Consider the following 20,038-nt stretch of genomic DNA (forward strand, 5'->3'; position numbering starts at 1 on the left):
TCTATCTATCTATCTATCTATCTATCTATCTATCTATCTATCTATCTATCTATCTATCTATCTGTCTGTCTATCTATCTATCTATCTATCTATCTATCTATCTATCTATCTATCTATCTATCTATCTATCTATCTATCTATCTCTATCTCAGAGAGCTCTTTTGATCTCAGCATGGTGATAACACGTACTTCAACAACAAAGAGCAAACCAAACTAAATGTGTGGTTCAGATGAGATCCTCTCTCATGATGTTCTCATCATCTGCACCTGATTCTGATTTAAGTGAGGGGTGAACTTACTTTTGCCACATGCAAAATTTGCATTTGTGTTCATTTGTGTTCATTTAAATTACATCGTGGACCACAGAATGTAAATGTGGCCTGATATTTTATCAACTTTCTCTAAAGATACTTTTTAAAAGAAGATCAAATCTGGACATGTCCGCATGCAGTGCTTTCAAAAAGCATTCAGACCCCTTCATCTTTTTCATATTTTCTTATGTTGCAGCCTTGTGCTAAAATCATTTCAGTTCATTTTTCCCTCGTTAAGCAACCCCCAAGACCTCAGAATGTCAAAGTGAAAGCAGGATTTGAGATACTATTGCAAATAAATTAAAACTAAAAACTGAAATATCCCACTGACACAAGTAATCAGACCCTTTACTCAGTACTTAGTTGAAGCCCCTTGGGAAGCGATCACGGCCTGGAGTCTTCTTGGGTTTGATGTGACAGCCTTACACACCAGGATTTGGGAATTTTCTGCAATTCTTTCCTACATCTCAGTGGGTGTTGGGCATCTGTTGGTGAAGAGAGATTCACGGATCTTGATTTTGCTGACGATGCTGTGATCTTCGCGGAGTCAATGGAGGCTCTGATCGGGACTCTTGAGAGACTGAGTGAGGAGTCTGAGTGTCTGGGCTTGCGAGTGTCCTGATAAAAACCAAAGATCCAGGCCTTTAATGACCTCTTGGGCACGGCCATCACCAGTGTGTCTGTTTGCGGAGAGAGTGTTGACCTTGTCGAGAGGTTTACTTACCTTGGCAGTGACATTCATAACTCTGGTGACTCTTCCTATGAAGTCAGTAGATGGATTGGGAGAGCATGGGGGTGGGGGGTCATGACGTCACTGGAAAGGGGTGTGTGGCACTTCCAATATCTATGCAAAAGGACGAAGGTCCAAGTCTTTAGAGTCCTGGTGCTTCCTGTTTGTGAGACATGGACACTATCCAGTGATCTGAGATGAAGACTGGACTCCTTCATGTGTGTCTCTTAGGAGAATCCTTGGGTACCACTGGTTTGACTTTGAACTTGTATCTTTTGTTTTTAAAGTTCATTTCTACTGAATGAATCTTCTCCTTAACTGACTGAACAGCTTCACCTCACTCCATGATGATTTTCTTCATGAGCTGCACATCTCTCAGCACTCAATGGCCGTCTTGTTTCCTGGCCAGTAAATCAGCGAGCTGTCAGTCACAAGTTTTATGACCATTCATTACAAATATTTAATTCTCAGGCAGTTCTTAGTTTATTTTTATTTTTTATTTTGATCAGGAATTTATTGAGAGAAAAGGAAAAATCAGTTTGGTGATGAAATGTGACAGGGGATTGATTTTAAATTAAACAGATGGACTGTAACAATAAAAGTGTCATTTAATAAAGCCAGTGGTCAGTGTGGACGGTCCATTAGAACTCTGACCTCGACAGTGAGCTTATGGCATTTATCATAATTCAAGCATTTTATTTTAAATTCCCACAAATTCTGTCCAATCAGATGAACTCTTTACTATCAATGGCACTCACACGGTGCACATTTGAGTCTCGTCAGCGCAGCTCCTGATTGGTTCTTGTTAATTGTCTGTGTTGTGCTCCACCCCCAGGCCCATTACACACTCCCAGATTTCCTCACTCATTTTCTTTTCTCTCCTTTCAGACTTCTGTCCACTCACTCTGGACATCAACACGGCATATAGAAACCTCCGTTTGTCAGATGGGAACAAGAAAGTGACATGTGAGAGGAAAAAGACTGAATATTTTGATCATCCTGAGAGATTTGAGTGCTGTCCCCAAGTTCTGTGTAGAGAGGCTGTGACTGGGACTCGCTGTTACTGGGAGGTGGAGTGCAATGGAGCCTTCATGAGGATTGGAGTTGCATATAAAGGACTGGGCAGGAAAGGAGCGGGCAAGGAGTGCAGCCTTGGGAGCAACAAAAAGTCCTGGAGTTTGTGGTGCTCTGATTCCAAATATTCTGTGTGTCACAATAACAAAGAGACTGAAATTAGAGCCCCCAGCAGCCCCAGAATAGGTATGTATCTGGACTGGCCTGCTGGCTCTCTGTCATTTTATAGCATCTCACGCAAAATGACCCTCCTGCATAGGTTCAACACCTCCTTCACTGAGCCCCTCTATCTAGGGTTTGGGGTTGGACTTGACTCCAGTGTAACAATCTGTCATCTGACACCAGGTGACCACTGACCAGTACCCTCCACTGCACACATGTTGTCCTCACAAGTGCAGGTCCTCCTTGTGTTTGTAGTTTGGGGTCAAAATGAATTTTACAGGATGGGTGGGTGGGCAGCAGCTTTTTGAGTGAATTTGGGGATGAGAATGCAGGGCATGTGTGGCTGTTAGGGTCTCCATTATTATGGAGTATCAGAGTTGAGGGGCAGAGACGCTTCAGAGTACAAATGCCAATCTGACCAGCAGGGGTCACTGTTGATTCACAACCACATGTCTTTCAGGTTGACACCCAAATAACTGCTGTGGACCCTGAGTGTAATTGAATGTTTATGCTAGGACAAGCATGTGGTCCTTATGGAGGAGCACTACTGACAGGCTACCAAGTACTCTTGAATAGTGACTATATGTAGGAGTGACAGATGTGACTTGACTGTTGTCCTCTCACTAAATATTTTGGTCACTGAAGGGGTCTATCACTTCTAAATTAATTTTCTGTGAATGTCTTTAGACGAGAACTCACCAGTCAGTCAAAAGTCGGCCATACTGACAGAGTTTTGGTGTTTTACTGAGTCACTTGATCTCACATTGGACATTAAACTGCACCTCCTCCTTCTTGTTCCCTGATTTGTCACCACTGGTAGCCTGGAAAGTCTGACAACCTCAAAAAATGAATTCTTGGTCATTTGACACACATTTGACATGGGTGCAAGTGTGTGTGCGCCTTGCAGTGGACTGGAGCCTCATCCTGGGTTGGGCCCTGCCTTGTCCACAAACCTGAAATGTAAAAGCGGTTAAGAAAGACAATGAACAGACAGATGTCACTGATTGCTCAGTAGCCAAACTACTGCCTCTTGTGGCCACTCTATATTTTAAACATCAATTTAAACAAAAAGGAAACCTAAAATATCAAAGTAGAAAGCATTCATGAAATCTTGAGCACTCAAACATGAAAACAGAGAATGAGAAACAATCAGACAGACGAATGGAGACTTTAACAGGAGGACTGAGGGGATGGACACTCGCTATATTACACACATGTGAAGGATCAACAGTAAAGGTGGGCAAAAACGTATACAGTGCGTTATAAAAGAAATAAGAATAACACACCTGAAACAAAGCACTTTAAATATTATACCTAAAACTAATTACCGTATATACTCGCGTATAAGTTCTCCCGCGGATAAGTCAGGACTTGATTTTAACTTATAATTTCTGGTATTTTATAATGTCGGTCGTATAAGTCGAATGCAGAAAACTTGCGCTATTGATCCAAGAGATTATGAAATGCGTATGGCCACCTGAGAAAGTAACCACGGAGCGCACGGCCTTTCTGTTTTCTTTGTGGATGCGGCAATGCGCTGTATCACCGTGTGCTCCTAACTTCTCTCTCTCTCACTCTCTTTCTATTGTGCCTACGTGACCACACGGTAATACCTGAACTATTCTGAAGCAATGTTTGCACTGTTTTGTGTTTTTTGTATCTCACCCCCTCATACACCTTTATCGTAAGAGCATCCCTTATCTACGATGGAGCATTCGATCATAAGAAAATGTGAAGCTGGTTTTAAATTAAATATTGTTGAAGTAGCAAAAGAAATTGGTAACTGCGCTGCTGTAACAAAATTCGATGTGTCTGAGAAACTGATGTGGGATTGGAGGAGGCAAGAAGATGTAAAAAAAAAATGTAAGTGTTGCATTTTTGAACGGGCGTATAAGTCGGGGTCTGAGTTTATGATTGATTTTTTGGGTTTCAAGACCCGACTCATATGTGAGTATATACGGTAGGTTTTAACTAAATGATGAGCAGAAAGGGTGACAAAGTCAAACAGTCACATGACTTTCAGAGGAGACAGGTGAGCGGATTCTTCTGTAGCTACACGGTCCCCTCTAGTGTCTACTCTCAATATGACATGTATGGCAAAGCTTGGGAGGAAAGATTTTGGTTTGTGGCATCAATATTTTGTGCAAAATGTATTAGTATTGTCACTACCTTTAAGGACAATGAGGCTTTATTAGGTTTTTCAAGATTCCATAGGGGAAAAGAACATTTATTTCAATTCTTTTTTTTAAAATAAAAGTTATGTATTCATAAAATACAATATGGTTTGTAAAATAAACTCGTAATAGCATTTGGAGATAAAACAATAAGGACCAATATTTGTCAAATCTGTTCATTTGTGATCTTCTGCTTTTTAAACACCTCTGGTCATGTCTCATGTGTTGTGCTGTATGTTCTAAAGATATAACACTCTGTATTGGTGATTCGTTTCTTAATTTGATGGAAAAGTCAAAATATGCTTTTAAATTTTCAAGAAAATGGGGTGTGTAAAAAATAAGATGTTGATTTTACTTGAATATTTTATCATCAACTATAGCAGAGAAATAGATCACTTAGTCTATTGCTCACCATTCCATATCTATGTGTTTGCACTCCGGCGTGTGTTTGTGTGTGCGCGTGTACCTGGTGCGTTTAGGACTGAACTCAGCTGTGATGTTTCATTTTTGGTTTCACCGCTGCCTTAAATGTGTTTACTTTTTCTTTTACCTTTTTGTTTTATTTATGAATTGTTTTGTAGATGCTGTGATTTTATTTCATGTATTGGGTGTTTTCTTTCTTAATCTCATGTTTATGTATTTGGTTAATTTTTTGTGCCTCATTTTTTATAATGTGTGTAAGAGCCAATCTTAGAAAGGTAATGCTTAAAGTTAAATTCATTTAGTGTTTGCTTGACTCCTATAGAAGAATAGCTATTAGATTATGGTATAAGCCTTTTACACCCTGTAATTTAATATGAGATAGAACTTTCTTGCTATATCTGTAATTCGGTGTGTTAACTGAGTCAGGTCCCATAGCTAGTGGGGACTTAAAAGACCCATTTACAGCATGAAAATGGGGTAAGCATACAGTTTTGTGACCGTTTAGAAATGGTTCAGCTGTAAGCAAACTTAAAGAAATGAAATAAGATATATAAGCTCTAAACAAAACTTTTCTTTTCCTTTCTATGTCAATATTTTGTCTTTTTTGTCTGAACTGTTTTACTAAAGTTTTTAAAACGAGAATATTTTGTCTGTGGAATCATTTCAACCTGTCAAGCTATTGCCAGAATCCCATGGAGCAAACTAGAGCTGAAGAACTTTGATCATTCTGGGTAAATGCAGCTACAATTTTTTGTCAGAAAACTTGCCCTCTGAAGGCATTGAACTGGAATTGGAGACTACCGTCTGAGGACACTCAGAAATATGCTGCAGAACCCGTCAATGAAAGGAAAAGAACTGAGCTGCTGTGAGGTACTGTGCCCTTCTCTTCTATCTCTGCACGATCATAAATGAAAGCAAGGTCGCCGAACCTGAACTTGAGAAGATTAAAAAAGACTGTGATATAATATTGCAACTTGGATGATCACTTGTGCTTTTGCCTGAGTTAAGAAGGCCTGTGTTGTTGGAGCGTCCCGATTGTGACGTAGCTGTTGCTAAGAAGTGGCTTGCTGTGAAAATGTTGATGTCCAAGCATAGCTCAAGTAAAGTTACAGGGAGAGATCTGAGTACGAACTCAAAGCCAGAGAATGTGCTTAAGGATCTTAAAGATCACATACAGAAAAGACTAGTTCAACTATCCAGTCTTATGGCTGAAATCAAAAGCTTTAAAGACACTCCAGAAAATTTTACCTACATAGCACAGCAGTTTGAAACCTTTCGCGGGACACGTAGTCAGGCTGAAGAGCTGCATGGAAGAGTAATATCTATGTTAAGTAAAGAAAGCACAATTGAAAAACAGAAAACAGCACTTGCAGAAAACTCTAAGATTTGGGACGAAGCATGGCTTAAGGAAACAAAGAGCTTTTTAGCAAACCCACCCGACGAACAATTTGTTAATCAATTCGGAAAGATGCAACTGCAAGATCGAGATCACCCAAAAGCCAGAGTCCTGCAAGCTTCTCAGTTGAAGCGGGTTCTTAATACTAAATTCGACTCGTCATCCCATCCAAGCGCTGCAGCAACATTGCCCCCTTCGACAGTTGTAGTTGAACAACCAGCACTCGAAAGAATTCTACAAAGGCTCCAAGAGCTTGAAGTTAAAGTAGAAATGCAGGATCAACCTACAAGTAGCGCAGGGGCCAGCTCTCAGAGTTCCAGACAAGATCTGGTGGATGTGCTCACACAGAATCAAGTAGAAGGTCAGAGAGAAGCTGCTGAAAGTCAGAGGGCAGTCGCTGAAATTGCTAAAATGTTAGCCCAACAAAGAGGTAAGCAAAATGAACCTCCTACTCCGCGTGGTGAAGTACCACACAGGCAGGTCCCTTTATTTTAAGGTGATCCATTGGCTTATGCAGACTTTATCAGTGCCTTTGATCACGCTGTAGGCAATTTGTTAGAAGACCCTCAAGGTAAACTAGATTCTTCATCTTCTTCTTTTGGCTGCTCCCATTAGGGGTCGCCACAGCGGATCATCTTATTCCATATCTTTCCGTCCTCATCAACTTACTTTGTCACACTCATCACCTGCATGTCCTCTCTCACCACATCCATAAACCTTCTCTTAGGACTTACTCTTTTCCTCTTGCCTGGCAGCTCTATCCTTAACATCCTTCTCCCAATATACCCAGCGTCTCTCCTCTGCACATGTCCAAACCAATGCAATCTCGCCTCTCTGACTTTGTCTCCAAACCTGAGATGACCCTCTAATGTCCTCATTTCTAATTCTGTCCATTCTCGTCACACCCAATGCAAATCTTAACATCTTTAACTCTGCCACCTCCAGCTCTGTCTCCTGCATTCTGGTCAGTGCCACTGTCTCCAGCCCATATAACATAGCTGGTCTCACCACCGTCCTGTAGACCTTCCCTTTCACTCTTGCTGATACCAGTCTGTCACAAATTACTCCTGACACTCTTCTCCACCCATTCCACCCTGCCTGCACTCTCTTCTTCACCTCTCTTCCATAATCCCCATTACTCTGTACTTTTGATCCCAAGTATTTAAACTCATCCACCTTCTCCAACTCTACTCCCCTCATCCTCATCATTCCACTGACCTCAATCTCATTTGCAGACATGTATTCTGTCTTGGTGGTCCCACTGACCTTCATTCCTCTCCTCTCTAGAGCATATCTCCACCTCTCCAGGGTCACCTCAATCTGCTCCCTACTATCGCTACAGATCACAATGTCATCAGCAAACATCATAGTCCACAGGGACTCCTGTCTAATCTCGTCTGTCAACCTGTCCATCACCATTGCAAATAAGAAAGGGCTCAGAGACGATCCCTGATGTAATCCCACCTCCATCACTCCCACTGCAGACCTCACCACTGTCACACTTCCCTCGACATATCCTGCACAACTCTTACATACTTCTCTGCCACTCCAGACTTCCTCATACAATACCACAACTCCTTTCGAGGCACCCTGTCATATTCTTTCTCCAGGTCCACAAAGATGCAATGCAACTCCTTCTGGCCTTCTCTAAACTTCTCCATCAACATCCTCAGGGCAAACACCACATCTGTGGTGCTCTTTCTTTGCATGAAACCATACGGCTGCTCAGTAATTATCACCTCACTTCTTATATTAGTTTCCACTACTCTTTCCCATAACTTCATGCTGTGGTTTTTCAATTTTCAATTTAATTTTATCCCCCTGTAGATACTACAACTCTGCACATCCCCCTTATTCTTAAATATCCGCACCAGTACACTTCTTCTTCACTTTTCAGGAATCCTTCCATTAAACAATCTGGTTAAAAACTCCACTGCCATCTCTCCTAAAAAACTCCATGCTTCCACAGGTATATCATCTGGACCAACGGCTTTTCCGTTCTTCATCCTTTTCATAGCTGTCCTTACTTCTTCTTTGTTAATCCGCTGCACTTCCTGATTTACTATCTCCACATCATCCAACCTTCTCTCTCTCTCATTCTCTTCATTCATCAGCCTCTCAGAGTACTCTTTCCATCTTCTCAACACACTCTCCTCACTTGTGAGTACGTGTCCATCTTTATCCTTTATCACCTTAACCTGCTGTACATCTTTCCCATCTCGGTCCCTCTGTCTAGCCCACCGTTCCTTTTCTCCCTCCTTAGTGTCCAACCTCTCATACAACTCATCATACGCCTTTTCTTTAGCCTTCGCCACCTCTCTCTTCACCTTGTGACTTATCTTCTTGTACTCTTGTCTTCTTTCTGCATGTCTCTGACTATCCCACTTCTTCTTCAAGGTAAACTAGATTATCTAAATTGATATACCCGAGGTCCCCCTCAAGAAATTGTTAAAGGCTGTGCACCAAGTGAAGGCTATGTAAAGGCCACAAAGAAAGTTGAAGTTACTATGGCAATGAAATGTTCATAGCCGATACATACCTCGATAAAGCATTGAAATGGCCTCAAATAAAGCTGAAAGATGGAGCAGCCCTGAGAGACTATAGATTTCTTGATAGCTGTATGGATGCCATGGCCAATGTAAGGAGCCGTGATGCATTCAACAACAATCAAAATATCTGTACAATAATCTCAAAGCTCCCATATTGTTTACAAGATAAGTGGTGAAATACAGCTTATAAACTTGAAGAAAAAGAAGTCAGAGAGGCAGGTATTAGCAATCTAACTACTTTTCTACATTGACAGGCTAAGATGTTAATGAATCCTATTTATGGAAAGGCTCCACAAGGTAGAACAGAGAAAAAAGAAAAAGACCAATAAGGGTAGGTCTCCTCTGAAGTATGGCCAGAGATCAGGAAGTATTTTAACTACAAGTATTTCCGGCGCTGCTGAAAAGGAGGTCCGAGAAACCTCTGTCAAGAAGACTGCAACAACTGTCTGTGCATTTAAAAAGCCTTGTGTATTCTGCAGTGACCAGCATACTCTTGCTGAGTGTAGTACAATAACAGAACTGCTGCATAAAGACAGATTTGACTTTCTAAAATCAAAACGTTTATGTTTTCGCTGTCTCAAACAGGGTCCCCTTGGTAAGAATTGTAAAGAAAGAATGAAATGTCAAACGTGTTCTTTGCAGGACCCAGATATCCCAGATATCAAAAAACAGAGTGGAGCGACACCTACAGCTACAGCCAGTGTGGCAACATCTACTGAAGGGGAAACCGAGAAGGGAACTTGTGCCTTTACTGGGGCCGGTGAAGATAGCGCACTGTATGTGGTCCCCATTAAGGTAAAATCTAAGAAGAACGAAAGGTACAGTATGTAGAAACATATGCCTTTATAGACCCCGGTAGTACACTAACAATTTGTACTGAAAAGCTTCAGAGACAGTTAAAGAACACAAGTATTCCTCAAAACTATGAATAATTATGATGATGATTCAAAAATGCTAACTAAATGCTCTGTCTTATCAAATTTACATGTCTGTGGTCTCAATGATGATGAATATATTGATCTGTCAAAGGTCTTCACACAGGTCTCCATTCCAGTGAACAGAGAAAGCATTCCAGTACAAGAGGATATCGATAAGTGGGCATATCTTAAAGAGGTACGTCTATCTCGTATTGACTCTGAAGTTGATCTTTCAATAGAAATCAACTACCCAGAAATGTTCAAGCAGTCATAAATCATACTTAATCAAGAAGATGGATCTCATGCTGTGAAGACTGCACTTGGATGGGTGGTTGGTGGACAATACAAAGAGATAGATGACCTTACAAAACAAAGTGGTAAGCTGCCCAAACATTCAATCAATCGTGTGTCAATAACAGAAATTGAAGATATGTTGCTGCAACAGTATAACACAGATTTTCCAGAGCGCAGCTGTGAAGAGAAAGAGGAAATGTCACAGGAGGACATCAAGTTCATGTGCATAGCCTCAGAATCTGCGAGACTGGTAGGTGGCCACTATTGCTTAAATTTGCCTTTGAAGGATGAAACACTTCAAATACCGAACAATCGCTGTATTTCTAACGCACTCAAAAGAAAGCTGAGACAATAATTCAGGTTCCCACAAAGACTATAAAACATTCATGAAAGACATTGAGAAGGGTTAGGCAGGGTGTGGTACATCCTACATCACGGTGTGTATCATCCAAAGAAAAATAAGATTCAAGTTTTGTTTGATTGCACTGACACCTACCAGGGACTTCACTTAATGAACAATTATTAAAAGGCCCTGACCTAACTAACACACTCATTGGTGTTCTTAAAAGATTCAGAAAGGTGCCAGTAGCACTAATGGCAGACATTAAGCCAATGTTCTACTAAGTTAAAGTCCCAGATAAAGACACTGATCTCTTGTGCTTTTTATGGTGGCCTGAAGGTAATCTAAGCGAAGACCTTGAAGAATTCAAAATGACAGTACATCTTTTTGGTTCCACTTCTTCACCCAGTTTTGCTTCTTATGCTTTGTGTAGGTCAGCCGAAGATGCCAGACTTACATTTCCTGAGGAAGCTGCTAACACTGTCCTCAATAACTTCTATGTGGATGACTGTTTAAAGTTGGTGGCAACAGAAAAACAAGCAATAAAGCTAGCAAAGGACCTCCAAGCTCTATGCCTCAAAGGAGGATTTCATTTGACTAAGTGGGTGAGTAACAACAGTGCAGTTTTATTGTCTATTCCTGAAGAAGACAGAGCTCATGAACAAAAGGAATTAGACTTGAGCCACAGTCTCCTTCCCACAGAGCGTGCCCTGGGTGTCAAGTGGTGCACAGAAACACACAGTTTCAAATTTCAGATTAAGTTACAAAACAAGCCCACTACAAGGTGTGGTATTCTGTCTGTTAGCTCAGTTTATGATCCACTTGGAATTTTAGCACCTGCCATACTGCTGGCAAAACTTATTCTAAGAGACTTGTGTAAACACAAATGTGGGTGGGATGAAGAAGTAGAAGTCAAACACATTCAGAAATGGAAAAAATGGATGGATGGATTTACAGTTACTAGCAGACTATAAAGTGAACAGATGTTTCAAACCTGTTAGGTTTGGAACCATAAAGGCAGCACAAATGCACCATTTTGTAGACACCATTGAAGATGGATATGGCACTGTCACTTACCTTGTCTTGATCAATGAACTGGTCAAAATGCATTGTTCATTCCTGATGGCAAGTCAAAAGCTGCACCATTGAAGCAGGTCACAATTCCAAGATTGGAGCTGACAGCAGCCGTTGTGGCAGTTAAAATGGACAAAATGCTTAAAGGTGAGCTTCAAATGCCCCTACAAGAATCTACATTTTGGACTGACAGCACCTCAGTGGTAAAATACATTTCAAATGAAAACACTCGATTCAAGACCTTTGTTGCCAACATAATCTCAGTGATCAGAGATCATTCACAACCTTCACAGTGGAGGTATGTCACATCTGCCCTTAATCTGGCTGATCAAGCATCCAGAGGGCTAAGTATAGAAAACTTTCTCAAAAGCACCACATGGTCACAGGGTCCAAGTTTCTTATTAAAGTCTGAATAAGAGTGGCCAAAAAGACCTGATCAACTGAACGATTCACTCTTTGAAGATGATCCAGAAGTTAAAACCTGTGCAGTCAACATGACAAGAATAGAGGAGGCAACCGAGCCCATCAACAAACTAATCACCTACTTTCCATATTGGCTAAGTTTGAAGAAACCAGTGTCTTGGCTCCTCAAGTTTGAAGACATACTGCTGCACTTAAAAAATGAAAGTAAAACATTTCAACTAGAAGTCAGTCAATCTGAAAGTAATCCAAAAAACAAAAATCACTCATCAAAGAGCATATGAAAAAGTACAAACTGACCTTCAAACCAGGCCTGATTTCTCCAGAAGACTTGGCTAAAGCTGAATCAGAATTTATCCACCTCAATCAACTACATGAATTTCCTGAAGAATTAAAGGCTTTAAAGAAAAAGGCTTGAGTAAAAAAGAACAGTCAAATCTATAAACCTGACCCGATCATACAAGATGGAATACTGAGAGTTGGAGGAAGACTCTGCAAAGCTGCAATGCTAGAGGAAGCTAAACATCCTGTAGTTCTTCACAGTCATTCACATTTAGTGCATCCGGAAAGTATTCACAGCGTATCACTTTTTCCACATTTTGTTATGTTACAGCCTTATTCCAAAATTGATTAAATTCTTTTTTTCCTCAGAATTCTACACACAACACCCCATAATGACAACGTGAAAAAAGTTTACTTGAGGTTTTTGCAAATTTATTAAAAATAAAAAAAAACTGAGAAAGCACATGTCCATAAGTATTCACAGCCTTTGCCATGAAGCTCATAATTGAGCTCAGGTGTATCCTGTTTCCCCTGATCATCCTTGAGATGTTTCTGCAGCTTAATTGGAGTCCACCTGTGGTAAATTCAGTTGACTGGACATGATTTGGAAAGGCACACACCTGTCTATATAAGGTCCCACAGTTGACAGTTCATGTCAGAGCACAAGCCAAGCATGAAGTCAAAGGAACTGTCTGTAGACCTCTGAGACAGGATTGTCTCGAGGCACAAATCTGAGGAAGGTTACAGAAAAATTTCTGCTGCTTTGAAGGTCCCAATGAGCACAGTGGCCTCCATCATCCATAAGTGGAAGAAGTTCGAAACCACCAGGACTCTTCCTAGAGCTGGACGGCCGTCTAAACTGAGCAATCGGGGGAGAAGGGCCTTAGTCATGGAGGTGACCAAGAACCCGATGGTCACTCTGTCAGAGCTCCAGAGGTCTTCTGTGGAGAGAGGAGAATGTTCCAGAAGTACAACCATCTCTGCAGCAATCCACCAATCAGGCCTGTATGGTAGAGTGGCCAGACGGAAGCCACTCCTTAGTAAAAGGCACATGGCAGCCCTCCTGGAGTTTGCCAAAAGGCACCTGAAGGACTCTCAGACCATGAGAAAGAAAATTCTCTGGTCTGATGAGACAAAGATTGAACTCTTTGGTGTGAATGCCAGGTGTCACGTTTGGAGGAAACCAGGCACCGCTCATCACCAGGCCAATACCATCCCTACAGTGAAGCGTGGTGGTGGCAGCATCATGCTGTGGGGATGTTTTTCAGTGGCAGGGACTGGGAGACTAGTCAGGATAAAGGGAAAGATGACTGCAGCAATGTAGAGAGACATCCTGGATGAAAACCTGCTCCAGAGCGCTCTTGACCTCAGACTGGGGCGACGGTTCATCTTTCAGCAGGACAACGACCCTAAGCACACAGCCAAGATATCAAAGGAGTGGCTTCAGGACAACTCTGTGAATGTCCTTGAGTGGCCCAGCCAGAGCCCAGACTTGAATCCGATGGAACATCTCTGGAGAGATCTTCAAATGGCTGTGCACCGACGCTTCCCATCCAACCTGATGGAGCTTGAGAGGTGCTGCAAAGAGGAATGGGCAAAACTGGCCAAGGATAGGTGTGCCAAGCTTGTGGTATCATATTCAAAAAGACTTGAGGCTGGAATTGCTGCCAAAGGGGCATCGACAAAGTACTGAGCAAAGGCTGTGAATACTTATGTACATGGGATCTCTCCGTTTTTTTATTTTTAATAAATTTGTAAAAACCTCAAGTAAACTTTTTTCACGTTGTCATTATGGGGTGTTGTGTGTAGAATTCTGAGGAAAAAAATGAATTGAATCCATTTTGGAATAAGGCTGTAACATAACAAAATGTAGAAAAAGTGATGTGCTGTGAATACTTTCTGGATGCACTGTACTGCCTTCCTTATATTGCAGCACATTCATAAGGAAATCAGACATTGTGGGTGCAACTATGTGCTCACACAGCTACATCAGAAATACTGGATACCTCAAGCAAACTTAGCCATCAGAATAATCATTTCAAAGTGGCAAGTCACCAAATGCTTCTTTGAAAACTGCCTGAAGACTGTTTGAGAAACACCTGAAAAGCACCCCTGAAAAATGTTTGATGTTTGCAAAAAAGCTTGAAAAATGCTAAACAAACACTGGAAGTGTGAATTGGCCCAAATTCTTCTTAAGGTCATTACGCCATAATGTCTCCTCTTGTATACTTAGTCAATTCTGCCCCTGTCTGCCCACAGCACCCTTAATCCCATCATTTACAGTCTGATGACTTGCCTCTCAGGCATTAAAAGATTATTGAAAGTCAAGGTGGATAATAACTTGTGTGAAACTGCACTGAAGCACGTTGTCATAAATAAGCAATGCATTAACAAAATACCGTTGCCCATTTAACAAAGGTTGGCTGTCCGCCACACAGATCCCTTAAATCAGAAAAGCTTGTTCTAACAAACATTTCTTTTATTTCTTCATGTCTGCTCTTCTCTCCTGAAACAAACTTTCCCATCTCATTGTGTCCTTCCTGCTGATGGAGATTCGCTCAGCTTCACTGTCATGGACCTGAGAAATGAGCTGTAATGCTTGAAAGAGAGTCTGGAGATGATCAGCCAGTGGGACATCATGACATTGACTCCATCGGGTACAGCATCTCGTCATGTTGTGTCTGTTGTTAAAATCCATTAGAAGCCCTAGAATGACAATAGGAAAGAGAAGTGAGATGTATAAAAAAGGCCTGCTCTTTAACACATATGTATCAGCCTTTGCTGTTAAAGATGTTTTACTATATATAGCGCCTTTTACAGTGACTAGCTGAGTGATATCACACACTCATAGCAAACAGTTGCTTTTACAATTTCTTTTATCTTCTTGACTGGCCATTTGCAGATATCAGATATTTAAAAAGTCACATCTGAACATTGATACTAGTTAATTGTATTTATACATTTTTCAAAAGAATTTCAAAAAAAGTTTGTTTATAAATAAAGAAAGAAATTAGCTCTTTGTGCATTGTCATTAACCTATCATGTTTTGTATATTAGCTGCTTGTCATTTTGTGTTTTATACATGCTTAAGAATTGAATACAATGCTGTCTTCACAGTTTCCATTCTTCTCTTTTCTTTTTATTTTCAGGTCCTGGAGCTCCAATTTTCACCCTACAGCTTCCTGAACCTCGGAGCAGAGAGGAGTTTTTACAATGTGAGTTTGTGCTTTGATTGAAAGGATCATCATAATAGAAAGCATTTCTCTTTCGATATTGCAGGACAGGATTAGGCTATGAAAGTGCAGCCATTAGGAGGAGCCGTGTTAGGGTTGTGTGACTGATGAGATGAGAGTGATGGGATCCTGTGACTGGGGCATGATGGGATAGACAGGATCACAACAGGGAAGCACTGAAGCAGCCTCTTAGGTGTGAATCTCTACAAGTGTTAGCTGAACTCACAGGAAATAAAAACACAAAAATGCCAAATGAAATCCTGCCGACTACGCCAGTTCCACATGTCACACAAGGTGAACCTCCAGTGCTGTTTTTTTCCTTTCCAATTTTTTGGCACATACTGCTTTTTAAAATTTCTGTTTTCCATTCTTTCCTATCTGTGAGGGTCTCTATTTACTCATTCTCTTATAATTTTAATAATAACTAGGGGGCTTTGCCCCCTGCTTGCTTCGCTTTCCAACCCCCCTGCCAGCGCGCCGTGTCTCCGAAACCCCTCTTAAACATTGATACAGTGGGAAACAAATAAATTTTTCTTTTTAACTCCTCTTTACTCGAGCAGCTGCTGGCGTGCTGATGCTGCCCTCACATGTGATCTGCAATTCGCTCACCTAACCCTAAGCAAGCAGTGGTAGGCGCTGTTGTGAAGAGGTGGGCTTAACGCACCCCAAGGTGACGCGGCCGCTCCTCTGAAACCCCTCTCTTAAATGGTGCTACATTGGGAAACAAGTAACAGTTTTTTTTTTTCACCTCCTCAACCTGGTTTGCTGCTGCTGTGCCGCACGATCTGCATCTCGTGCAAATCTTCGAAAATTTAAAAGCCTGTACAGCACCTGAATATCTCTTTTCGCTGTTCCGTTATTTCCCAGAGTAATATTTTCAGATTGTTTGCACTAATGTGATCTTTGCTCTCATGTTATGAGACTTTCCAATTTTCCTACTTCCATTACCTCTAACCTGCTCTGTATGTGTATCGCGTCTGAATGTTGTAAGTATGACGTTGTCCGTCTCATGGGAAGTGAAAGTGTCACTTTGTCTCTTTTCAAAAGTCTCATCTCGTGACAAGTTTATTTTTTATAATAGAGAGATTTCTTTATATAGCATGTTGCATACATTAAAAATACCTGAAAGTGCTTTACAAAAAAAACATACAGTTTCACCCACTGTTAACATATTCTGACTGAGAACGCAGCTGCTGCACATTCCTGCCATTTGTCACGAGCAACTGTGCATTTAAACTCTGTTAAACAGTATTTTAATGAGAAACAGACACACTTCTAAAAAGCCCTTCTGTGTAGGACCAGCAGAACCCCTACTGCTTAAAATTAGAATCCCTGAAGCCTACGAGAAAACTCATAAATCTGGGCCACCTTAAATTCATTCGCACCTCTCCATCTGTGTTTTTTGCCTTGTAAATGCTCAGCACAAGCAGCAAGCAGCCTGCTATCTCCCATCACCCCACCAACACAGAAAGGGCACAAAGCTCTCCCAGCTCAAGCCTTGATTATCTGGAAGTGAAGTACTGGAATTGTAGAGGGTAAATAATAGATCGTTATTTGGAAGACATGTATTTCATGTGTGTTCCGTGTCTACAACAATCAGGGAAAATGTAAGATGACAGGAAATGCAAAAAATGCAAGAAATGTTGAACACATAGCTGAAATTTACTGATTTGTGTCATTCAATTAAATTCAGTCAGTGACTCAGTGATGGATGAACAGCAGCTGAACATCTTCATGGACTGATTCATTCGGGTCAGCAGACCATCATGGTCACAAGACCCAGATTCTGTATTGTCTTTAAGGCATGATTCACACAGCCACAATCACACATGGCCAGTTTAGAGTCACACGTCTATGGGATGTCGGAGGAAAACCAGAATCAAACTGACAAAGATAATGACTGGGAACCAAATTCAAAGTTGAAAAACTGAATCTGTGAGGCCATAACTCCAACTATTTGGCCATAATGCTGTCCTGAATTGAGTTTTCTTGAAACCACATTATTTGATTTTAAAGTTAATTTCTCCAGAATGAAACATCTCCTTTACTGCCTGAGCAGCTTCAGCTCACCCCATGATGATATTCATATAGATAGATAGATAGATAGATAGATAGATAGATAGATAGATAGATAGATAGATAGATAGATAGATAGATAGATAGATAGATAGATAGATAGATACTTTATTAATCCCAATGCGAAATTCACATTATCCAGCAGCAGCATACTGATACAATAAATAATATTAAATTAAAGATTGATAATAATAATAATGCAGGTAAAAACAGACAATAACTATGTATAATGTTAAATGCTAACGTTTACCCCCCCGGGTGGAATTGAAGAGTCGCATAGTTTGGGGGAGGAACGATCTCCTCAATCTGTCAGTGGAGCAGGACGGTGACAGCAGTCTGTCGCTGAAGCTGCTCTTCTGTCTGGAGATGATCCTGTTTAGTGGATGCAGTGGATTCTCCATAATTGATAGGAGTCTGCTGAGCGCCCTTCGCTCTGCCACAGATGTTAAACTGTCCAGCTCCATGCCAACAATAGAGCCTGCTTTCCTCACCAGTTTGTCCAGGCGTGAGGCGTCTTTCCTCTTAATACTGCTTCCCCAGCACACCACCGCGTAGAAGAGGGCGCTCGCCACAACCGTCTGATAGAACATCTGCAGCATCTTATTGCAGATGTTGAAGGACGCCAGCCTTCTAAGGAAGTATAGTCGGCTCTGTCCTTTCTTGCACAGCGCATCAGTATTGGCAGTCCAGTCTAATTTATCATCCAGCTGCACTCCCAGATATTTATAGGTCTGCACCATCTGTACACAGTCACCTCTGATGATCACGGGGTCCATGAGGGGTCTGGGCCTCCTAAAATCCACCACCAGCTCCTTGGTTTTGCTGGTGTTCAGTTGTAGGTGGTTTGAGTCGCACCATTTAACAAAGTCATTGATTAGGTTCCTATACTCCTCCTCCAGCCCATTCCTGATGCAGCTCACGATAGCAGTGTCATCAGCGAACTTTTGCACGTGGCAGGACTCCGAGTTGTATTGGAAGTCCGATGTATATAGTCTGAACAGGACCGGAGAAAGTACAGTCCCTTGTGGCACTCCTGTGTTGCTGACCACAATGTCAGACGTGCAGTTCCCAAGACGCACATACTGAGGTCTGTCTTTAAGATAGTCCACGATCCATGCCACTAGGTATGAATCTAATCCCATCTCTGTCAGCTTGTCCCTAAGGAGCAGAGGTTGGATTGTGTTGAAGGCGCTAGAGAAGTCTAGAAACATAATTCTTACAGCACTACTGCCTCTGTCTAAGTGGGAGAGGGATCGGTGTAGCATATAGATGATGGCATCCTCCGCTCCCACCTAGTCCTGATATGCAAACTGCAGAGGGTCAAGGGCGTGTTGAACCTGTGGCCTAAGGTGGTGAAGCAGCAGCCTCTCCATGGTCTTCATCACATGTGATGTTAATTTTTTATTTTCTCATTTCGTGTAGCCCTTATCTGTGTGCACCTCCTAAAGCTTTAGCAGGCCACTGGAAATGGAAGAACAAAAGGCTGGGAATGGAAGGAGCAGAATGAGGATCAGGGGTTTACTGTGAGGAAAGGAAAATCAGTTTGGTGATGAAGTGTGATAGTGGATTTATTATAAATTAAAGAGGTGGACTGTGACAATAAAAAGTGTCAAATAAAAGAACCAGTGGTCAGTGTGGACAGTCAATTAGACAGTGACCTTATGGTGTTTATCGTAATTCCAGAATTTTTATTTTTAATTCCCACAGATTCTGTTACATCTATTGATATAGATTTGGTGGTGAGGTGTGACAGTGGGTGGATTTTAAGTAAAGAGTTTGGACTGTGACAATAAAAAGCATCATTTAATAAAGCCAGTGGTCAGTGTGGACAGTCCATTAGAACTCTGACCTCAACAGTGACCTCATGCCGTTTATCGTAATTCCTGATGACTGAAACTCTGTCCGACTTGACTGCCTTTCATTTTGTTGTTTGTTGTCATCTCTTCGTGATTTCATTTTAAATTTCTACACATTCTATCCTGTCAGATGAGCTCTTTATTATCAGCGGCACACATTGGAGCCTCAACAGCACAGCTCCTGATTGGTTCTTGTTAATTGTCTGTGTTTTGCCCCACCCCGAGTCCTGTTACACACTCACATATGTCCTCACTCATTTTCTTTTCTCTCCTTTTTGACTTCTGTCCACTCACACTGGATATCAACACAGCAAACAGAGTCCACTATCTGTCTGAAGGGATCAAGGAGGTGACATGTAAGGGGACAAAGGCCAAATATCCTGATCATCCTGACAGATTTAATGGCTGGCCCCAAGTTCTCTGCAGAGAAGCTGTGACCGGGACTCGCTGTTACTGGGAGGTGGAATGAAGTGGAGACGACATGAACATAGGAGTTGCATATCAAGGATGGAGCAAGAAAGGAGACGGTGGTGAGTGCGGCCTTGGAATCAACAACAAGTCCTGGAGTTTATGCTGGTTTAACTTTCAGTACTTTGTGTGTCACAATAACAAGGAGACTGTAATCAGCGCCCCCTACAGCCCCAGAATAGGTGTGTATCTGGACTGGCCTGCTGGCTCTCTATCATTTTATAGCATCTCACACACAATAACCCTCCTGCACAGGTTC

General features: G+C 41.6%; 2 protein-coding genes across 14 annotated transcripts in view; one reads left to right on the forward strand and one right to left on the reverse strand.

Moving 5' to 3' along the window:
- LOC114641130 (tripartite motif-containing protein 16-like protein) overlaps nt 1-20,038 on the forward strand; it is a 353,855-nt gene that overhangs the window by 262,378 nt on the left and 71,439 nt on the right. The window contains exon 7 of one of the 10 annotated variants that reach the window (XM_051925860.1): nt 2,461-2,484. The exons of 8 other annotated variants lie outside the window; for them this stretch is intronic. In XM_051925860.1, coding sequence (XP_051781820.1) covers nt 2,461-2,471 — 11 coding nt within the window. In that variant the 3' untranslated portion in view covers nt 2,472-2,484. Of the gene's footprint in view, nt 1-2,460; nt 2,485-2,513; nt 4,756-20,038 lie in introns of those variants that run through there. One more of the 10 variants, XM_028790239.2, reaches the window with a different exon arrangement.
- LOC114641128 (tripartite motif-containing protein 16-like) overlaps nt 1-20,038 on the reverse strand; it is a 377,528-nt gene that overhangs the window by 229,568 nt on the left and 127,922 nt on the right. The window lies entirely within an intron of this gene.

This window comes from Erpetoichthys calabaricus, chromosome 4 (assembly GCF_900747795.2).
Source record: "Erpetoichthys calabaricus chromosome 4, fErpCal1.3, whole genome shotgun sequence".
Lineage (NCBI taxonomy): Eukaryota > Metazoa > Chordata > Cladistia > Polypteriformes > Polypteridae > Erpetoichthys > Erpetoichthys calabaricus.